The sequence below is a fragment of the Lemur catta genome, chromosome 9, assembly GCF_020740605.2.
Source record: "Lemur catta isolate mLemCat1 chromosome 9, mLemCat1.pri, whole genome shotgun sequence".
Classification (NCBI taxonomy): Eukaryota; Metazoa; Chordata; class Mammalia; order Primates; family Lemuridae; genus Lemur; species Lemur catta.
Window position 1 is genome coordinate 56,094,239 of NC_059136.1, and position 22,538 is coordinate 56,116,776.

The following is a 22,538-nucleotide window of genomic DNA, read 5'->3' on the forward strand; positions in this document are numbered from 1 at the left end:
TTCCCTCTAAAAGTCAGGTTTGAAACCAGCCAGTGTCTTCATTCTTATCCCTCCCCATCATCTTGTTCTTCCTTTATACTTATTTCTGTCCTGGTGATGAAAAAAGGCTCGCAGCTGTGTTCATGGGTTCAGGCAATCTATGCTACCATCTTAAGAAAGCTGCGCTTTTCCACTCCTGAACTTTGAACTGAATTTCTGTGCCTAAAAGCAGTTTCAGGAATTGAGAAAAGGAGATAGTTGCAATAAATCTTGAAGAAGTTGCAAAGCACCCTGAACCAGAGCAGGCCAACCCCCCCAAATTACAGGAAGGTTGAAAAATGACAAGCCGCATGGCCATTCCACCCTCGGTCAGTGAACGTGCTCTCCCCGTCCCCCCACTCCCCCGCCACATATTTTTTTTACTCTGGTTATTGCCCAGTAAAAACCTCAACTGCACTGTGCTTGGGGAGTCACTCTCCCTCCAAAACTCCCTGCTGTGATAGCTTTGAAAAAGTGTGTGTCTTCAACCCTAACTACTCTGTCTCTGCTGTGACAGTTTGGTTTCTGGGCCAGGCCATTTCACTGTATCATCTGGAAAACCAGTGTCTGGGGATGCCCTTGGATGTAGCTGGGTGTGGAGGAGAGCACTGGAGGGCGCATCTCACCATCTCATCTTCCGTTCCCATCCATTAATTCTTCCAGAGCTCCCATAGTGGATTCAAAAAGAAGACTTTCACACAACACCAGCAGATTGCAGTTATGTATTCAGTTTCCTACGTACTTGAACAACAGGGGCCATGGTAAGGGGAAGAGAAACACTGGAAGAGCTGCCTGGCTGGAGTACCTGACTTCTACATACGTTCCTACGCACACTTTACAAAATCATCTTCCTACAGGAAAATCGGCTTCCACAGGGATAGCATGGGTTGCAGGGGTCACATGGGCTGCAGGGGCTGCAGGGGTTGCAAGGGTTGCAAGGGTTACAAGGGCTGCAGGGGTTGCAGGGGCTGCAGGGGCTGCAGGGGCTGCAGGGGTTGCAGGGGTTGCAGGGAGAAGTGCAAGGGTAGCACGGAGACTCGATCTTGACACAGCTGCCGAGCCCGTAGGAGTAGGTTACGTCTTTCTCATCCACACATGGCGGCAGGCTGAACTCTTTGCAGATGTTCATGTAGCTGTACTTTTTCGATCCCAGGCAGTCGTACCTGTTCTCCCGCTCGGCTGACACACATACCTTTCCGTCCTTCACTCGAACTTTGACTTGATCAGGTTCAAAGCCACATACGTTCACTGATCCTAAAATGTTACTGCTACAGCAAGAGGAGGCCAGAATTCTATTTGTTGTTCTTCTCAGTCTGGAATTGAGAACAAGGAAAGCATGGGAGGAAGCTCAGAACTCAGAATTATTTTGATTTCTATTCTTTTGAAATTGCAAAAGTTAACACTGGTCTTTTTGAAAACTCAAAACGTATGGAAATATATAAAGTAAAAATTGAGCATCCCCACATGTGAATCACACTGCCCCACAGGTAAACCTCTGTTAAATAAATAGGGGCTTGGCCTTCCAGATCTTTCTCTTGTATTTAAATCCCAGCTCTTCCTCTTACTAGTTATGGAGATGGACAAGCTCCTTAACCTCTCTGTGCCTCAGTTTCCTCATCTGTAAAATGGAGATAATAATACATAGATCATAGGGCTCTTGGAGGATTAGATGAGATTATGGAATTTTACTTAACTCTGTGCTTGGCACATTAGAAAATCTGCTTAATTATTACCATACTCATTATTATTACAATTACATTATACATAGACAGAGCTTTTTTAAAAAAAAATGAGACATAACTAAAAAGATACCATTTAAAATATGCATTTTAAAGATGGCTGTCAGCTTTAGAACCCAACCCTGCTGGTTTACAGAACAGATGCCGCCACTGGGCGATCACACAGAGACTCAGCCTTAAAGCTCCATCAAGAAATGACATGGCAGGAGAGCCCCGGCCTGGCTCTGCCCCCCAGGGCCTAGCTCCTCCTGCTGCTGGGAGGCTGCTCTAGGCTCTGGACAGCTGGCACCAGCAGAGGCCCAGTCAGAGGGAGGGGCCGTGTAGAGCAGCTGCAGAGTGGCCTGCCAGTGGTGTGCCAGATCAGGATGCCGCCAGCTTGCAAGAGCTGACTGTGCACATCTCTTCCCACCTCCTCATTCAGTGACTTCATGTTGATGACTTGCAATCAATCATGGTCATGGTGGGGTTTTGCACCATGGAAATTGATAAATGCTACAAATCAGGACCCCGCCCCCTCCCCTGTCCGCAGAGCTGGTGGTTAGATAGCACTGCCATGGATCCTACACAGCTGCTATTTGGCATCCTGCTGGTAAATCCTTAGTAATAAGAAAAACAGCACCTCACGCTAATTGATCAGTTAGGATTCACCAATAAAAAGTAAAGTAATGTGCCTAAGAGCATAGACTGTAGACCTGGAGTATCTAGGTTTAAATCTTGGCTCTGCCAGATGGACAAATTATTTAACTTCTCTATGCCTTAGTTTCCCCATCTGTAAAACTGAGACAATAATAGTAGCCTACCTCATTGGGTTGTTGTGAGGCTTCAACTAGTTAATGCATGAAAGGTATTTATGATAGTGCTTGGCACATGGTTAGGCTTTTGCCTTTTTTTTTAAACAATGTGTTATGGAAGGTGCTAAGCATGTTAAAGCCATTATTTCATTTAATTTTCACAATAACTTTGTGATACATATGTAATTATGACTGTGTCACCTTTTTATGCTGAATTTTGTTTGTACATTTATTTCTTTTGTTACATGAGTTATACAAATTAATTGTAGAAGACTAAACAAAAATATAGAATATTTTAAAAATACCTATAATTCCATATAACACTTAGCATTTTGGAATTAAACCTTCTTTGAGGAGTGTGTGTGTGCATGTGTGTGTGGGGGGTTATTTCTATATACATATAGAAAGAGAGTTTTGTGTGTCTTCCTATGAAATCATGCTATGCATACTGTTTTTTGTCTGTACTTTTCATTTGATAAGCCCTAACGTGGTTGGTTTAACAGTGTGAGTGTTCACTATCCTTGTACTGAAAGTAACAAACCAAGACTCTTAGTGGCTAATTACAAAATGATCAAGTAGAGCTCAGTCCCTGAAGACACTGAGGCAAACAGAAACAACTTGTGTAATACCACCAGAGGACTGTAACAGCCATTCAGCTCCACTTCCACCCCTAGCCCCATGGAACATGGGGGTGTCATGGGCATGGCTGTCTTTCTTGCCCTGCGTGTGCCAGGATACCCTTGGCTATACTAAGGAGAAAGGAAGAGAATTTTGGCCTCTGAAATCTTTCTCTCTGTGATGTAAGCAGAGGAACAAGTGCTGTATCTCTCTGGATGGGCAGAGAATAGCTCACAAAGATGCAAGGAACCAGCCCAGACTCAGACACGGTGCCCTCTCTAGATGGGTCACAGGCCAGAGCAGCCAAGGCCAAGGTGAAGCACGGAGCAGGATGGCCATTATCCGGGGGCTCTCAAGAACCTTGCATGGTGTGTACATGGGCTGAGAGTCAAACTTCTGTTCATCTCAGACCTTCCCGTACGAGATGAGAAACATCAAATCCTGCCATGAAGATGGAGCTAGGCCTCACAAAGGAGGGCCAAGGACCCCAGCAAAACTGCTGGCGGCCCCAGCCAGCTGTGCCATGGTTGGTTCTGCCAGACAAAGCCCCCCGCCCTCTGTGCGAGCTGGATCTGGGAATCAGATTGATAAGCCCAAGTCAGCTCCCAGACCCATCTCCTCTAAGCAACCTGAGTCCCAGAGTGCAGTGTCGTGTATTGTAATGCTTGTGTTCCTCCTTTGGCTCTGTTTTTGTCACTTTGGCTCCTCTGGCTCTGCGGAAGCTGCGCAGGGGTCTCACAGAGGTGAATCTTGAGAAAGTAGCCTAAAAAGTCTCGGCCAGGTCATGCTGCTGCTCTTGCTGCTAGGTCAGTGGTTAGCAGTGAGGGGGTGTGGGTTTAGGGGAAATGCAGGCGCCACATTTCACTCGTCAGACTCAACTCTCAACTTGCAACTTGACTCCTGCCTGGTGATGTACCCATCCCCCCACACAGAATTTTCCATGGCTCTTTGGGGCTCTGAGCAAAGGCAGATTGCCTCCTATACTAGTTACCATGGGGGTGAATATTAGCCGTGGTAAACATGGGTTAAGTCAGCCCCTTTGGTTCTTTGCAGAAGCCTCTTAGGAAAGCTAGGGAAAGCCAACAACAGCAGTGCCCGTGTCTGTCACTGTGTGCCGCCACCTCTTCTCCTTGTTGAAGTTGAATTTCACCTGTATGTACAACCAAGCTCCTGAATATTAAACGTGCTGACCACAACGAAGAGCTATACAGTCAGCCATCTTCGCAAATGTATAAATCAGAGTCCACTTGGTCATGAATGAAGTAATAAAGACATCAGAAATGCCTGTCTCTGCCAGGGAGCCAAGGGAGGCAGGCCTTCCTCTAGGCTTCACTGGAGTACTTTGCTTTTCCTCCTGAATTTAGCCCCATTCCAAAGACCCAATTCAACTCAACTCCTCCTTTCCATCACATCTTTTGCTTTCTCTTCTCCTTTGTTCTCCCTTTCTCTTCTTTCCTTCCTGCCTCTTCTCTCTTCTCCAGACTTTTGGGTTGTTACTGAAGACAATACCACTCAGCAGGGAGCTGGGTAGCACAGCACAGGTGCATCTGACTCCTCTGCACAGCTACCAGATGGCTGGGTCCCACCACTCGAGTTTCAGGTTCAGTAAGTCAGGGGTGGAGGTGCAAATTTGCGTTGCTAGCAAGTTCCAGATATGCTGCTAAATGCTGGTCCAGGAACCACACTTTGAAAACCACTGACCAGGTGGTTAAGCTCAGGGATTCCAGATTCAGGCAAACACAGCTTCAAGTCTTGGTTTTACCACCCACTAGTGATCAAGACCATTGCCCCTGGATCTGTTTCATTGTCTCTAAGATGACCATGACAATATCGCCCAATGGGGATGTTATAAGGATGAAGTGCTAGGCACAGGGTTTGCACCGATGCAGGGTAAGCCTTCTTTATCAGGCTGTACCAGGCTCCACCTTCCATGGACTAGTCCTAAATCTGTGGCTTTATGTCTTGTATCATTAAACAATGACATCAAATCAAATAATAGCAATGCACTTGGCCTAGATGGGCAGCAGCCATGGAGTGATGGGGCTCCCAGAACTATGGGTATGAAGAGGTCAGGATGACAGGGGCCGAGGTGCCCAACTCACTTCCACCTCTGCAGAGGATGTGGACGGAAACAAAGGGGCTCTCGTCTCTGTGGGAAAGTCAGCTTTTCACCAGCTAGAAAGCCCCAAGTTTCCTCTCTACCCTCCGCACAGTTTAGCTATGCTTTGACCTCTGGGGAATTTCTCTGAGGGCTTAGACCTGGGCGAGCCACCACCGAATCACAAAGAGCTCATCATGAGGCCTGTGGTCAGCCTCACCGTGTAAAAGTGGATTCCATGGAAACCTCATACTAAGAGCTTGAATGGGGAATCAAGAAGAGAAAAGAGAAGACAGATTTTTGAAGTTTTGATGATGCCCCTGGTGTGGGGATTTTTAAGGGAATTTTTCATTGATTTCAGGCCAACCACAGACACACTCGGGTGAGCGGTTAGAAATAGTCTCAGGATTAGTTCCTAGGTCCCAGTCCAGGGTGCAGCTCCAAGTCAAGTTTCGAGTGTTCACCAGGACTGGTGGCAGGCATCAGAGCCACACGGTCATCCATTCATCAGAGAATAAACTCCTGGGGCCAGGATTGAGGAGGGGCTGGGTTTTTTTTGTTTCTCCAGCTTTGGAGGAGAGGACAGGAAAGCCCATGAATGGTGGTGGGGGTGGGGATCAGGTGCAGACTGTCCTAAATCCAGCAGAGGAAGGAAGAGTCAGGGGCATTGCTAGTGCTTGGGGTGCAAGAGCTAACTGGGGAAGGAAAAGGAAATATTAAAGAAGCTAAGGCAACAAAAGTGCTTACTTGGTTCTCTACTAAGGAAGACATCGCCTAAGGGTTCTTTGAAGTAGCTGCTCAATGAACAATGGAAACAGATCGGAACTTCTACGCCATACGCGCGCGTACGCGCGCGCGCACACACACACACACACACACACACACACACACAGACACACGCACACACGCGCGCACGCATCAGAAATAACATACACTCGGGAATGCTCAAGAAATGTATGGGGGGAAGTTGGCCAAGGCTCCTTGCCAGTTTAAAGGAACACCCAGAGACAGAGCAGATCGACTCTTACACAGAAAAACAATTTCAATGGGGTGGAGGCAACTACAGACGAGGCAGTCTTTACATTCTCGTTGGGCAAAGAACCTTCTGGACAACACAGTCTGACATCTGAAAGCACATGTCATAACTAACCAACCCCTTAGCATTCTTTAAAGGGGTGAAAGGTCATGTGAATATGAGTTCTAAACTCAAAAGGCCTTGGGCAAGATTTCACACTAAAGATTGTTTTTAAAAAATTGAATCCACATGATATATCTGGGTCTATATAGTGATGAATCAGGAGCTAGCTTAGAGATAAGAAAAAAGGCATTTCATTTGCAGAACAAATATTAGCAGTGGGAGCCCTCTGGGATTGGGGCTAGGATCATGGCTTAACATTTTCACCCATATTCAGGAAAATTGAATATTTAGGTTTGCAAGTGACACTAAGCCCTTCTGGATAGTGAAATGTCAAGCTGTCAGAAATAGAGCACAGACATTTCACAGAGTGGTATGAATTGGAAGAAAAGTGGCTGGGAAGAGATAAAAGGGGGTAAGCCTGAGGTCATTTCTAAAATGGACTTGGAATTATCAGTTCAGAGATCCAGGAATTAATGTAAAGACATCGCCAGTTTCACATACTGCTGCAGGCACAGAAAAAAACTGGCGAAGACCCAGACACTGTCAGGAAAAGCGTCAGAAACCAGAGAAAGCATTACCTCTTGTCTCAACTACACTGCCGAGAATTAAGCTTGAGGTTGTGTCTATGGCACACCAAGAAACAGGGATGCCCGAAGGAGGCATGAAGAGCCCAGATGGCAAAGGACAGAGAGGACTTTTCACCTGCAGAATCTGGGAACAGCAGAGCAGCCAGACCAAGGCTGAAAGGACTTGGATCAAGGGTAATCCAGCACTGAAAGGTATGGGGAGAGTGGACACAGATCTGCTCACAAGGAATCCTCAGTTTGGACTAAGTATTAAAAAGAGTCCCTGCCTCACAATGTGAGCAATTTACGTAACTTGATTCCTTAAAGAGTAAAAATCAACACTGGTTCAAAAAGAGTGTAGATGAATTTATAGGTGACAGCCCCATCCCAGACTATGGGAGGTCTGTTGTTGAGCTTTGATTGTCTGATGACCTAGACAATAATTGTCCTATTGCCCTTTCCAATGAAACATGACTATCAACTGTTGTCAAAAGACTATATCTCTGCTTCTACCTACCTATTTACTTATTTATCTATGCCCATCTTTTAAAAAATTGTACATATTGAACAGTTTTTCTGTACCTTGTTTTTGCGCTTAATACATCAATATGTAAAAATGCTTCATCAATCCTTTTTACCTCTACATATTATTCATATATTCATATTATATATGTATGGATGTACATCATTTATCTAACCGGGGACAGTGCTTTCACCCAGCTTTTTCATCAATGTAATCGACTAAATGGCGTATGTAGAGAGTTAGAAAAGGAAAGCTTCCTCCAGGCATAAAAAAATGTAATTAAAAACAAAATGTCTAAAAAGTGGCTTTTAAAAATTGCCCAATTCAATTAAAAACCCTTTCAGGTCTATTTTGAAAGGTGTGACTTGGTCCTCTAGTTCATTTGCACAACCCTTGCTAGAGTTGGATTGGGAGCCGACATGATAGACCCAACTGCAGACAAATGTTGAGTTGTCTGGAGTAGGGGGATGGGAGAAAAGCGTTCCTACAAAGCCAGGGAAACGCCTCTATTGTTCAATTTGCTCCCCCTGCTCTTAAAGCCTCTGGCAAACATTAAGGATTTGATCAATTATTATTACTTCTCCTGTAGTCATTTTCTGTAAGTCCAAATATACTCAAATCACTTTCCTCATAACCAGGAAAAATGTTTAGTTTGCTGCTTCCAATGGCTTTTTAATGACACCCCCTGTTTCTTCCCCTCATTAAAGCCACATTATTTATCACATTGGCACTCCCGCTCCAAACCACCAACGACCTTGCCAATCAGCGTCATTACACCGTCTTTTGAGAATCTTACAATTCCCATTATGACCTCATTTACTCTTCTTAAATTTTTCCTAAGTCACCAGAGTCATTATCTTGAACTCTTTTAATCTTTGTTGAAGTATCAACTGTCACATTTTTTCCCCCTTACTCCAACTTATAAGGCTAAGATACCAACTGTAAAAGTCTAAAAATAAGTTATTTTACTTGGCAATCTCTCTCTTTTCATCCTCTATGGCTCTAATGGCTTTCCTCTCCAAACTTCTGAGAGATGGGCGAAGACAGTAAAGCTTGTAATCACACAGGCAACACGGGTAGTAGAGATCACACAGGCCACAGGAGCGCGATCGCTTGGAGTAGCACAGGCAGTACGGGTAAGGGTGCAGGTCGCAGCAGCAGTATGGGTGCATGTATAAGTCGCACAGGCATCGTGTGCCAAATTCGTCGATGCATCTCAATTGCCTCAGTTCTCTGTCCACCTTCTTAATGTCCCTTCTAACGCTGTCCAGAAGACAACTCAGTGCAGCCATTACAGTCACACCTTATTGTTTTGCGAGTACCTTTGGGAAATGGCACTCGGGGGAAAAAATTGTTCTAAGCTCTTCTCAGAAGTTTCTTTTAAAAATAAATGAGGCCCACATGATTCACTTGCTTTAAGGCCTGTGTTCTATGACCTCACCAGCCCCTGAGTATGTCATAGTCTTCTGGTTGCCATGTGAACTGCACACAGTCATGGGCTTCAGAGCCCCTCCTTGGAGTTACAGAGCTACTCTCAGAACCACACTGAGGTTGAGATTTCACTCACTTTGAAGTGGGATGGGTCTCCCAAGCAATCACATGGGGTTCATGGGGTTAACCTTGAATGTCCTTGACTTGTGTGTGCTCTGAGGACAAGCCATGGCTGCGACTGTGCTTGTTGAACTTGGTGTGGGTGATGGCAGGAGCTGCCTGGCTCCGTTTCTCCCCCCACTTCCAGCTCTAGCCCTCACTGGAGACTTAGCCTTTCTCCTTTTACTGTGGGATTCATTCTGGCTCCAGGCAGGTAGAAAATAAAGAATGTTCTCATGGTTCTCTTCCTACCAAGTCATCCTCACGTCAGCCTTTGTCCTTGACCTTCTGAGTCCCAAGTCTTTGAGTCCTGCCCATTCTTTACTGGTAGGGGTCATGGTTATCCTGGTTATCCTTAGTTCTCCACTGGTGGGGGTGGGGGTGGGGGTGTGTCCTGCCCTTAAGCTCCCATCTCTCAGTGCTCAGGGTCCTGCCCTTGGTTACCATCTCCCAGCAACTACACCTCTGGTCTCACATCCAAGCCTCCAGATGGCTTGTCCTCAAGTGCTTCCCATGTGATTGTCCTTGATTCTCTTGTAGCCAACTGCCTGGAACCCCCACTTGAGCCACTTTCCTTTGTGCTCAGTTGGGTCAACATCCTGGACCTCTGACTCAGCCTCAGACCTGGCCCTCGGTGCCTCTCCTCTCTGGTTCTTCCCCTCAAACTGCTGCCCAGCTCTCAAATCCCCCCTGCATGGACTAAAGCACAAGGTGCTTGATCACAGGTAGCCAAAAGTGACGTGAGAGGGAGACAAGGGCCAGGTGTGAAGGGACTTGTAGGCCAAACTAAGGACTTTAAACTTTACTTTGAGCCCAGTGAAGGATCATCAATATTCTTTTCTACTGATGGAAGTAGAAAGGTAATCAGACCGCCACACTGAAGGTCAGTTGCCAGGGGACAACAGTAGAGGTGTCTTCTGCTGCAGGACAAGAGACAACAAAATTTTTGTGGCCATGAGACTGGCCAGGAGGAAGCCAGCTGGACTGCCGCCCCCACCTGCACTCAGGCCGCACCCAGTTCTTTCTCCATATTGTGGCCAGAGTGACTTTCACGTATAAATCTGTCATCATGCAGCCTTCCCCACCTCTACCCCACCTGCCTTAACAGTCTTCAAAGTCTTTTCCGTCCTCTTGAAAGAAAGACCAAAATCCTAACGAGGTGTTGAACAGTAGGGCCTCTGCCTTCCTCTCCCATCAGTATTACTGTAATTCATTGGGCTGCAGCCACAGCGGCCTTCCTTGAAGGCCACTCACTTCCTCGAAGACCATTCCTCACTCCTTCTGATTCATTTAGGACTTACACGCTGTTCTGCCTGTCCCCCACACCCTGGATCTAGTTAATTCCTGCGGCACCCTCCAACTCTTCTCTTGCATGTCCCTTCCTTGGGGAAGCCTTCCCTGTCCCCCAAACGAAACACTCTCCTAACTCACTGTATGTACATTTCTTTTATAACATTATTTGTATGTTTCCCCAAACCAGAGCCAGGAGGGCAGGGACCTTGTCTATTTTTGCTCCCTAGTAGATATGCAACAAAATGCCTGGCACATGGCGTGTGCTTAAAATTTGTTCACCGAATGACCAAATAAGTGAATTTTTTTCTTTTTTTTCTTTTTTAAATAATAAAGGACTGTTTTTTTGTTTTTTGTTTTTTGTTTTTTTGAGATAGAGTCTCACTCCGTTGCCCTGAGTAGAGTGCCTTGGCGTCAGCCTAGCTCACCGCAACCTCCAACTCCTGGGCTCAAGTGATCCTCCTGCCTCAGCCTCTCAAGTAGCTGCGACTACAGACACACACCACCACACCCGGCTAATATTTCCATTTTTAGTAGAGATGGGGGGTCTCACTCTTGCTCAGGCTGGTCTCGGACTCCTGAACTCAAGCGATCCTCCTGCTTGGCCTCCCAGAGTGCTAGGATTAGAGGCGTGAGCCACCGTGCCCAGCCCAAATAAATGAATTAAACAGGATTTTGTGAACAGAATGAGGATGGAGTGAGGTTGGAATCAGTAATGACTTCCACGTTTCTTAGCTTTGCAAACTCGTGGTGCCACTGAAACAAGAAATACAGGAAGAAAGTCAGTTTGGGGGAGCTGGTGAACAGGAGGTGCTAATGACAATTTAAGGTAGAGATGTGGAGTATCCTGTGGATAAGGGGGCTGGAGCTTGAGGGAAAGCTTGGCTAGAGATGTGTATTAAGGAGCCCCAATTCCATAGGTAGCTGGAACCCGGAGAGCCGGCAAGGTCATGCAGGATGGAAGAAGAGGGCTGAGGCACACACCCGAGGAAAAATAACTGGAAATGGAGGAAGTAAAGGAGCTCATGAAAGACTCAGAGAAGAAGTAGTCGGAGAGGTGAGAGCCCCTAAGTGGAAGTCCCTGTACTGCTAGACCAAGTGTGGCATTCCCAGTGGCTCCCTGTTCCCTAGCCTTGAGCTAGGAAGCTCCTTTCTGTGCAGATAAAGTATCTTAGCAAAGAAAACAAGTGTTCCTGGAGGTGTTAGAATGGGAGGCTGGCCCCTTGGGTCAGGTGGAATGAGTCAAAAACCAAAGTTGAATAATAGTCCTCTGGACAAATTCTAACCTCTTTCAAGAGCAATTCCACTGTGTTTTAATTCTGAGGGGTACACTCTGTTAATAGGAACATGGCCTACTTTGTCCTGAGAGTTAATTGCAGTTGTGCAGATTTCTCTAGCTCCAAGTGATAGACTTATGAACTCTTGAGATCACCCTGAATTCTATCCCTTAGCAAATGTCAGCAAAGGTTGGAATAGACAGGCTCTCAGTTTGAGATTGTTAAGTACACAAGTTCAAGAGCTTAAACACACACATGTGTATATACACGGCACATTATTAAGATGGTTATATCTATATTTCAATGTGGTTTCTTCCATTATCTCACCTGCCTAGTGATTTTACTTTTCATCATGAAGTACGGGCAGTCCCAGGTTACAGACGATCCAACTTAACAGCGTTCCCTACTTACAGATGGGCTTCCAAGGCTCCCCATAAGGAAAACATATAATTAAATAAATAATTCGGGGATGAGTTTCTTCCTCACATGTAAACAAACCTTCATGATGTAAGTGATTCCTTGACGCAGCGTCCTTGTGGGTGAGGCTGGTCTCCTAGGTAGAGAAGCAGCCAACAGACACACAACAACACGAAGAATCAGAAGCTCCACAGCCGAGAAAATTTATGACAAAAGAATTAGCTGAAGCCTTTCTTCTCATTTAAGCAGGATTTGCCAAGCTTGAGAAGCAAGATCCTCACAGCGGTTTACAAAGGTTTACCCTGCAGTTACTGAGAACATCAGATGCTATGAGGCCATCTATGATGAAAAGAAAAAGTCTGTGCAGACAACCCTAGAAACCTTTTCCAGGAAACCGCCTTCAGTGGTCAGCTCCCCTCCTCCAGCAGCAGAACCAAATCCCGACTCTCCAGCACCCACTCCGTCCCCTCCAGCGCCGTCTCCATCATCGCCTTCCGATAAATGGCAGCTACATTTATCAAAAACACCCCTCTGCTCAGCCCTCCAGCCAGCTCATAGCCTGAAGGGCCGAGGGACTTTTCAGAGAGTGTCAGCCAGCAAGGAGGCTCTCACCAGATGTGGCCCTTTGACAATAGACTTATTCTAGATAGATAGTTTCCGAGTAAAGAAAAACATCAACAACAACAAAAAAAAAAGTAAGAAAAGAAAAAAGAAAGACAACAGACTTGTCAGCCTACATAACCATAATAAATAAATTTCTTTTCTTTATAAATTAAAAAAAATAGCCCTCCCAGTAAGCAAGAGATTGATACAACATTAGATGTTAACCTTTAATATTCTTTTTTGAAGTTTCTCCTACCTCCCATTTAAACTTTGTGTGTGAGTTTGTTTTTAGGTTGTTTGTTTGATTTAAAAGGAGCACAATAGTTTCTGTAACTTATGATTACAGTACAGAACTATTATTATTACTGCAGTATGACACTGTATTATTATTACCACATATGAGCCATTCCAGTATTGTTATTATTACCACATATGCACTGTTCATCAGGGATCCCAGTTACATAAAAATCTGACCTAAAGACATTGTGAGGAACATATCTCATTCGTAACCAGGCGACTGCCTGTATATTCTTGACATCATTTCAAGAGGCTAAACAAAGGTGGGGTCTCCTTAAAGGTCAGGTGGAAATGTGATCTATTCATGTCAGAAGGAACATGTTGAAATTCATCAGAACCTGTTAAAACCCATAAAAATGGTCTAAAATCACAGTTCCTTGAAGCATAAACACAAAGCGTGTTTGTGGACTCTAGTGTGGAGGTGGGGGCCCTTCCTTACGCAGGACTGTGTCCAGCTCCCACCCCCCTTGGCTGGCATCCAGATAGAACCCCTCTGGGGGGGAGGGCAGGCCTTGGCAGCTTCCCAGGCTGGGCAACACTTGTTTGGTCCCCAGTGTTGGTGGAACCATGGGCCAAAAAGGGTCCCCTCTGCCTCTTCCTCCAGGTAAACCAGCTCTAGGTCAAGTCCATCCGCTCGGCCAATGTTACAAAGACACTCCTCTGACCATTGCTGGACCAGTATACAGTGCTTAGACATTAAATACAAAATTATGCACACAGTGTGACCTCAGCTCTGTCCAGAATAACCCATGGAAGGAGAGAAACACCTTGAAAAATTAACTGTGGTTATCTCTAGTAGAATTATAGATGGCTTTTAAAATTCTCTTTTCTAGACTTTTCTGTGATTTCTAAGTGTTTTCAACCAGAATATCACCAGTTTTATAATGAAACATTTTCTGATACTGTGCTGTCCAGCACTATCAGCTTTGGACTGAATTGCTAAGCCCACCTCTGGCCCCTGCCTCTAAAATCCAAGTAAGCCTCAGGGCCATCCCCCTGAGCAGGCCACTGGGGAAGTCTTCCCGGAAGGGACGTCTAATGTTTGGTCTGTCCATCATCCATGGCACCTTCTTTTGGTAAAATAACTTTCTCCCTCCCACTCTCGCCCTCATTGGGTTCTCGCCAATAAAGTTGCCCAGCCACAGCGCAGGCGCACAGCCAAAGCTGGCCACTCCAACTCTCTTCTGGGAATTTGATCTTTAGCAGAGAGACATAAAGCTTGAAGATGGCCGGAGGTGATTCATTCTGACAGTGGACCCTGATGAGGTGACACCTTAGTCCCTGCCCTGCTCTGTCATTTTCAAGTTGGCCCTTAGCTTTTCTTTGGGACTATGAACTCCTCCAAATCTTTCCAAAAAGCTCCTTTTTTTCTTAAGTTACCAAGTCAGTTTCTGTTTCTTGTATCTAAAGAACCCAAATGAGATGACAGCCTGTCCCCTGGACCTACCCCCAGGGAGCCACTCCAGGCTGAATTTGTAAGTCAGCTGCTACTTCACCGTCCCATGCTTGTCTGGTTCCTCCTTCATAACCCAGTTCTAGCTGCACCAGGGCAGCTGCCATTCCTGAAGGCCCTGTGGATACAGGAAAATTATGGTGACCCAAACTAGGGAAAATGACTAGAAACAGCCAGGAAGACCCACCCATGAACACTGTCTCTAGAGCAAGAGAGGCTTCACTGGGGCCAGAATCTCAGAACTTTAGCTTTGGGAAACCCAAGTCATCCAGACAGCTTCCTACTCAGCAGAGAATCTCTGCTAGAGCACCCTGGGCAGACGAGCAGGGAAGAAAAGGCTGAGGTGCCCCCTTATTGGCTTGTACGGCCCATCCTCCTACAACCAACCACGTTGGCTTGTAGATCTCTCCCTGTTACCCTCTTGCCCCACAAAGTTGTTAACAAATATCTTCCTGCTAAATAAGGTAAGGAATGAGGAGGAGGAGGATGTCTGTATATCTGCTTACAGCTGCACCCAACGGGAGTGAACTTGAAAGCCCAAGTTGCTGCAGCAGGGAGGTTGCTCTTGCCTGGCAGGGTCTGAAAGCCAGAATGCAGCTCAGGATGTATTTTCCTTTTTCTTTCAGCAAATATAGTCATTCAGTCATTGAGAAGGAGCCATGGGAGTTTTGCATACTAAATAAATACATGAATAAATTCATCAAATTAAGATTTTTTTTTTTTTTGAGACAGAGTCTCGCTCTGTCACCCTGGCTAGAGTGCCGTGGAGTCAGCTTAGCTCACAGCAACCTCAAACTCCTGGGCTTAAGCAATCTTTCTGCCTCAGCCTCCCAAGTAGCTGGGACTATAGGCATGTGCCACCATGCCTGGCTAATTTTTTCTATATATATTTTTTTAGTTGTCCAGATAATTTCTTTCTATTTTTAGTAGAGACAGGGTCTCGCTCTTGCTCAGGCTGGTCTCAAACTCCTTACCTTGAGCGATCCTCCCACCTCAGCCTCCCAGAGTGCTAGGATTACAGGCGTGAGCCACCACACCTGGCGCATCAAATTAAGATTTGAGGAGAAGATGGTGGTGTTAGGGTGACCAACCATCCTGATTTGCCTAGGACGGAACACTTTTCTGGGGTGCAAACTTGTGTTCAACCCTCTGACTCTAAAGGTCGTAAGGAGTCTTATCACTCTGAATTCTTTGCGACAACTGTAGTTTCTACATTCTCTCTCTCCCACCCCCTCATCTTCATTTGCCCTTCCCCACCTTTCAGTCTCATGAATTCTCTGAGAAAAATCATCAGCAGCAATCTGGATTGTTCTTGATGTGGATAGAGACCAAAAAATTTCCTTGAACTTCACACTGGAGTCAAACGCAAAAAAGCACATTACCACATCTGCCCAGGAACAGAAGGGCTTGCTACAGCTGCAGCCAGTGGCCTGATTAGCTCGAGAGGGTTGAGAATTGTTATATTCCTACCACCACCGTCACCATAACAGCCTGCCTCTTAATAGATGCTTACTTGAATAATAATGATATCTCACACTTAATGATGCTTGAGTGTGTGCCAGGCTCATCCTCACAATGACCCCATGACATGGGACTATTATTATCCCCATTTTGTAGACGAGGACACCAAAACAGAGTTTCCCACAGGAAGAGGCAGAGCCAGGGCTTCCTCCAGGCAGGCAGCTTCCAGTCTCTTTGTCTTAGAAGACGAATGACTGGAGAAGAAAATTTCTCTTGACTTTGACCTTAAGGATAAAAGACCGGTTAGAGTCAAACATGAGGACTTCAGATTTCCTGCTTCTCCCATTATCCACACGCCTAGAGCTTGATTTGCTGCACATCTTGTTGTTCAAATGCAGTGATGTGCTTTCTGCTCTGTGGCCCCGCCCGTCCTGCCTGCAGTCACCTTGTGATGGATGGGGCTGCCTTCAGTGATTAGCACCCTCTCTCCCCTCTCGGCAATGTGGGTTTTCCTCTCTCCCAAAGGAACGTTTCTTACCAAGAATGCTTTCCCTCACATGGCGTGGATCGCTTCTTTTACAGAGGAGTTGAATTGTCTTTGTCATTTCATTCCAAACACTCAGAACAAACATTTGCACAGAGAAGAACACTGAGTCTCTCTGCTGGGGCTTCTCTGCACAGGGAGTAGATTTTCTGCCTGAACTTTGCACCTCCAGCTGGGGTTGCTTTTAACCAGAGAACGTGGAGTCCAAAACCCCCTTTTTACCTAATGTTCTGTGTGACTCAGCTTTCCAGGGAAAGCTTCCAGGCGCTGAGGTACGTTCTGATCCCCGACTCCCAACTCCCTGCGGGAGCCCAGCACAGTGAGAACCAGGTGGGACTCCTGAGGCCAAAAGCTGGAGGGAGGCCAAGACCCAGGGTCCCTTTGAGCTAAGGGACTAGATGGCCCATGGAAGAGGAGGGGATGGAAGAGAGCAGGGTGAGGGAAATGTGGAACCTGTCTTCTTGATCTAATTCAGTGGTTCTCAAACTTCCCGGCCTCAACACCACTTGACACTCTTAATAAATATCGAGGACCCCAACGAGCTTTTTGTTATGTGGGTTTTATCTATCAATATTTACCATATTAGGAATTAAAACCGAGGAATTTTCAAAATATGTATTAATTTAAAAATAACTCATTACAATTTAATACAAATAACATTTTTATGGGAACTATGTTTTCCAAAACAAACAAAAAATTGAGAACAGGTACATTGCTTTACATTTTTTTTTTCATTTTTTTGGTGGGGGGACAGAGTCTGGCTCTGTTGCCTGGGCTAGAGTGCCGTGGCATCAGCCTAGCTCACAGCAACCTCAAACTCCTGGGCCCAAGCGATCCTCCTGCCTCAGCCTCCCAAGTAGCTGGGACTGCAGGCATGCACCACCATACCTGGCTAATTTTTTCTATATGTTTTTTTTTAGTTGTCCAGATAATTTCTTTCTATTTTTAGTAGAGATGGGGTCTTGCTCTTGCTCAGGCTGGTCTCAAACTCCTTACCTTGAGCGATCCTCCTGCCTCGGCCTCCCAGAGTGCTAGGATTACAGGCGTGAGCCACCGAGCCTGGCCTGCTTTACATTTTTATAAATCTTTCTAATGTCTGGCTTTAGAGAGAGTAGCCGAAATGTCTTCTGCCTTCAATCTGTTGCAATATGGTGTTTTGGTTTAAATAGAGAAGAAAATCCAGCCTTACACAGATGTGTAGTTGATAAAACAAGACCTCTCATATACCACTGAAAGAGTCTTGGGGGTCCCGTGTTGAGACTCAGTGCTTTAATTCATAGTTCTGAAAGCTACATAGTGCCTCAAAGCCATGATAACTACACTTTTCCTAAAACATTTAATTCAGCCTCAAGTGCAGAACTCTGTTATAGAACTTTTGGGGAATCTGTCTGTCCACTGATCCCCTTTTCTAAACACTGAACCCCCCACCTATAGCGGGAAGGTTGGAAGGTCATCCTTCTAAGACATGACCTGTCCCCAGCCTGGATACAAGCTTTTGCACCAAGAGAGAACTCCAGTGACAACTGGGCCAGCCAGGTCCTTTCTTCTGGGAATTTGGTATTGTGGGATATGGATTGTAGGAGCTTGAACTTGGAAATTGAGGCTGCCACTGTGGAGCAACCTCTTTAAGCCTGGAACCCTTGGTCTTTAACAGCTTTCAGGGCCGCTTCAAAGCTTTCTGATGAGGACGATGAGGATGCTCCTGTTTTAACAGTTTGCTAATTTGTTATTCCGTTCATTCTATCTTTTAGCAAACACTTCAAAAGTCATTAGCAGAAAAAGCCTTAAAGTGCAGCTGGTAGGGCTGGGCGCAGTTGGTGCAGTGGCTCATGCCTGTAATTCCAGCAATTTGGGAGGCTGAGGCAGGAGGATGGGATGAGGCCAGGAGTTCACAGTCACAGTGAGCTGTAATAAATAAAGTCAATAGCTTTAGGAAGCCTCAGGATCTCTAGGGGAAGAAAAAAGGTCAATAGCAACCGTGGATCTCAAAAGAGTAAGAAGTAGGAGTTAAAAGTTCAAATTCCAGTTGTGAAAATGCATGTGAACGTGCATGTGGATTTGTGAAAGAAAGGAGGGAAGAAGTTTACCAGTTAGTTGTATAAGAGGAGTTTTACAAGCATATGTGGCAAGATCCCAGCTTCAGCCAAGTTGTAATCCCGTTAGGGTTGAGTTGGGTATGGCCCATTGTGTGGATTAGACTGGTAGATCCGGCTTAGGTCCATTTGCTCCTTGAGAAAGAACTCACCTGGAGGAAGAAGGAGTGTAACGCTGGGCTTAGAGGGAAGCCTGAACTCTGAATACAGCATGGAGTCTACGGCTTGATTTTATTCTTGGTCCCGGTCTACGCCCATCCCATCCCCTGCATAGATTCGCGCTGGAGTCTTAGTACAGGAAGATGGCCAGGGCATATGAAAGCAAAAAACAAAACAAAACAAAAACAGAGCTCATTTTATTAAAGATTCCATAAGACAAGGGGTTGGAAGTAGTAACAATGGCTATACGTACCAGGCAGTGTTCTAGGTGCAGGTGTTTGTGCTTTGGGGCCTCCCTGCTGACCCTTTGAGGTAGATGGTACCGTTGTCACCGTTTCAGGAGGAATCTGAAGTGCAGAGCAGCACAGTAGCTTTCCCATGGCCGCTCGGGGGCAGACCACAGGGTGGTGTAGACCAAGGGAAAAGCTCCCCTTGGCCCTCGGAAGGTTCACTGAAAAATCAACTCACAAAAGGCAGACCCATTGGAGAAAAGTCACACACGTTTATTTAACGTGTACCTAAGAACCTTCTGAATGAAGACCCAAAGGTACAGGGGAACTTGTCCGTTTTTATGCTTAGGTTCAGCAAAGTGTGGCCACCTGGGTAAAAATATGATTGGACAAAAAGCATGTGATCTCATACTAACAGACCAAGTGGGGAATCCAGCAAGGCCTGTCTGTCTAGATTCTTCTCGACCTCTCTGAGCAGCTTTCCTTCCTCCTGGGTGTGGGGCAGGACCCTCTCTGGAGTGGGGGTCTTATGACCTACAGCTGAACAAGGAAGGTCAGATAATTTCTTTACAGCCGGTGTTTACTCAGAAAGGCAAAGGGAAAGTCAGAGTAATATTTGTAGGCTTTATGGCTGGCTTTGGGGAAAAGAGGTTCTGGTTTCTATGACCCGCCTGGGGGAAGAGGGAGTCTACGTTCTACGGCCAGCCTCGGGGAGAAAGGCACTGGGAGACAGGAGGGCAGGAGAAGGGCAGAGACACTTTGGCTTCTGAGGCTGCTCGGAGGCCTTCGTTTGGGGTGTTGTTTTCTGAGTCCCCACAGCAGCTCAGCCCTGTGGCCCCACGTGGCACAACCGCCACACGGCACTGCCAGGGCTGCCCTGCTCCACCCTGGGCCTCATAACACATCCAGCAGGGTGGAAAGTTTACTCTTAAAAGCTGGCACAAGAATTTCTCTTAGGGAGGGGACAGTCTTTATTCAAGAAGAGGAGGTGGTGAAGGGGTGTGGTGGGGTGAACCCCGCGGAGGCAGCTGACCTCCTGTGCCCCAGAGAGGACAACCAGGACCCGCAGGGCACAAGGAGGAGAGACAAGACGGCCAGTGGGAAATCCCTTTTATGTAATATAAATTTTATTGAGGACAAACATACATACAGGAGAGGGAACGAATTGTAAGTTCACCAAATGAACACACTGTAACCAGCGCCTGTACCTACAAACTGGGCATTCGCAGGGTCCCTAAAGGCCCTGATCATGCCTACTGCGCCCCGCCCCCGGCTTTGGCCTCCCCCCACAGGTCCACTGTCCTGTTCTCTAGAGCCTGAAGTCGGTTTGCCTGGTTTTGAGCTTTATGGAAACAGAAATATGTAATAATCCACCCTTTCATGTCTCACTTCTTTCACTCACATTAGAGGTGAGACCCATCTATGGGGTCGCCTGTAGCTGCATTTCATGTATTTTCATTGCTGCATGATATTCCATTGCATAAATTTACCACAGCTTACTTATGCTTTCTCTGGAGATGGACATTTGGGCATTTTTCCTTTGGGACTATGGTTGGGATCACGGCTGTTGTGGTCATTCTGGTCCATGCCTTGGTGAACATTCATGGTGTTTTTGTGGAATGGAATTGCCGGGTTGCAGGGTAAACATTTGTTCAGCTCTACTAGACACTGCTAAACAGTGTTAAAAGGTATATGTAGCCGTGTACAATCAAAGGTGTGTTATTTTTAAGACTCAGGAATGTGTAATCTCATTTTGAGTTTGTGCTGCTATGATATAACCTTCCATGCCCTTCCAAATGTTCGATAATATCTAGCACATCTCACAGATCACTTATATAAGTGGAGTGTTTTTTGTTTTGTTTTGTTTTTGAGAAAAAACAAAGAATGAGCTGAGGTTAGTGGTGGGGTGAAACAGGTGTAGAACAGAAAATTGCATGTGGGAGATGTTGCAAAACCATAACCGACCTAACTGTGACCCAAAGTGGTCAGGCCGAGAGGTGGCTATGAGAATGCCAGCCTCCTCTAGGGCTCTCAGGGAGAGAGTCCACGGAGGGCCCAGCCTATAGTCACCAGGGCCAAGGGTGCCCCAGATGACTGCTGAGTCACACACAGCCAAGCGGGAAACAGTCTTCCAACCTTGGCATGAAACATGGGGCAGCTCTGGTGCTTCAGAGAACAGAGCAAAGCTCTGGCCTGTTAGCAGTGGCCCCGGCTGCCCCGAGCTGACCTGGAGGAGGTCCCAGTGGCATTAATGGAGGCACCTAGGAGCACTGCTGCTCCGGAGCAGCTGCCAGAGGCAGCACCACTGCCAGAAGCCCAGGACAGGCACCCTTGGCAAGGGTGCCAGAGACCTCAAGAGAGAACTGCCCTGGGAAAGCGACCAGAAACCCACAAGTGATGGCTAGCTAGAGGGGCAGGAACCGCCACAGAGTGAGCTGAAGCAGAGGATGAGCAAGGGCTGTTGTGAGCTTCCAGAGACATCACTGCAGAGCTCCCAGAACTAACTGGGGAAGGCCAGCAGGAGGCTGAGGTGTTCAACCCTGTGGATGCCGTGCAAAGAAATGTGGCTTGTCACTGTTGAAGGTACCCCTGTGGGGGCACCTCTGGGCCCAGGAGACCCAGGGTACAGTCAGAACACTCCTAATGCCTGAGTTTTTGTTTCTCTTTTAAAATTTCATGTACTCCATGAAGTGCAGTTGAAATACCACTTCCTGGAAAATAAAATGCATCTTCCCCAAGTGCCTGTCTTGTGATGTTATGGACTGAATTGTGTCCCACCCCCTAAATTCATATATTCAAGCCCTAACCCCCAACATGACTGTACTTGGAGGCTGGGCCTTTAAAGAGGTGATTAAGGCTAAATGAGGTCATAAGGACAGGGCCCTAATCCAATATGACTGGTGTCATTATAAGCAAAGGAAGAGACTCCAGGGATGTGTGTGCACAGAGAAAAAGCCACGTGAGATCCCAGCAGGAAGACAACCACCTGCAAGCCAAGGAGAGAGGCCTCAGGAGACTCCCGCCTTGCTGACATCTTGACCTTGGACTTCCAGTCTCCAAAACTGTGAGAAATAAATTTCTGTTGTTTCAGCCACCCAGTCTGCAGTATCAATATTTTGTTACGGCAGCCCCAGCTGACGCATGCACGTGCTTGTGACCCATCCTCTCAATAGGATGACTTGCCAGCAGCTGTGTGATTATAAATCTTTAACAACCAGCTCTCTAGGAACAAATGGCCTGATTTGTAGGATTTGCCAATTACCGTGGTTTAAGTACTCGCACAATGGCCAGCGTCAAGCTATCAGTGTGGTATCACGGAATATCAAGTTGAGATGAGATGTGCACCATCGGCTTTTTCGAGCCAATGTGAGCTGGCTCCAGCACACCCCTGCTTGTCAGCCAATCCCAGGAGCAAATATTTTTAATAGCACATTGTATGGCAGGATCTCATCTTTTGAAAAATAAAATAGTATTATCCTAGCTTACCCTAACCCTCACCCCCACCCCAAAGGGCACCTGCATACTCTGGACTGGGGCTCTCACGACAGCAAGAGACTTGAAAATATAGCAGGCCATGTGTTCTGCTGCCCTTCGACTCCTCACTTTTCATGCCTAATCTGTCTGAACATAGGA

The 22,538-nt window shown here is 46.4% G+C and overlaps 1 protein-coding gene across 1 annotated transcript; it reads right to left on the bottom strand.

Moving 5' to 3' along the window:
- Positions 1-725: 725 nt before the first annotated feature.
- ODF1 (outer dense fiber of sperm tails 1) lies at positions 726-9,010 on the bottom strand. Its single transcript, XM_045561918.1, has 2 exons — positions 8,461-9,010; positions 726-1,331 (listed from the first exon to the last, which is right to left on the bottom strand). The coding sequence occupies exons 1-2, from the start codon at positions 8,781-8,783 to the stop codon at positions 854-856; spliced, it is 801 nt and encodes a 266-aa protein (XP_045417874.1). The 5' UTR covers positions 8,784-9,010; the 3' UTR covers positions 726-853.
- Positions 9,011-22,538: the final 13,528 nt, after the last annotated feature.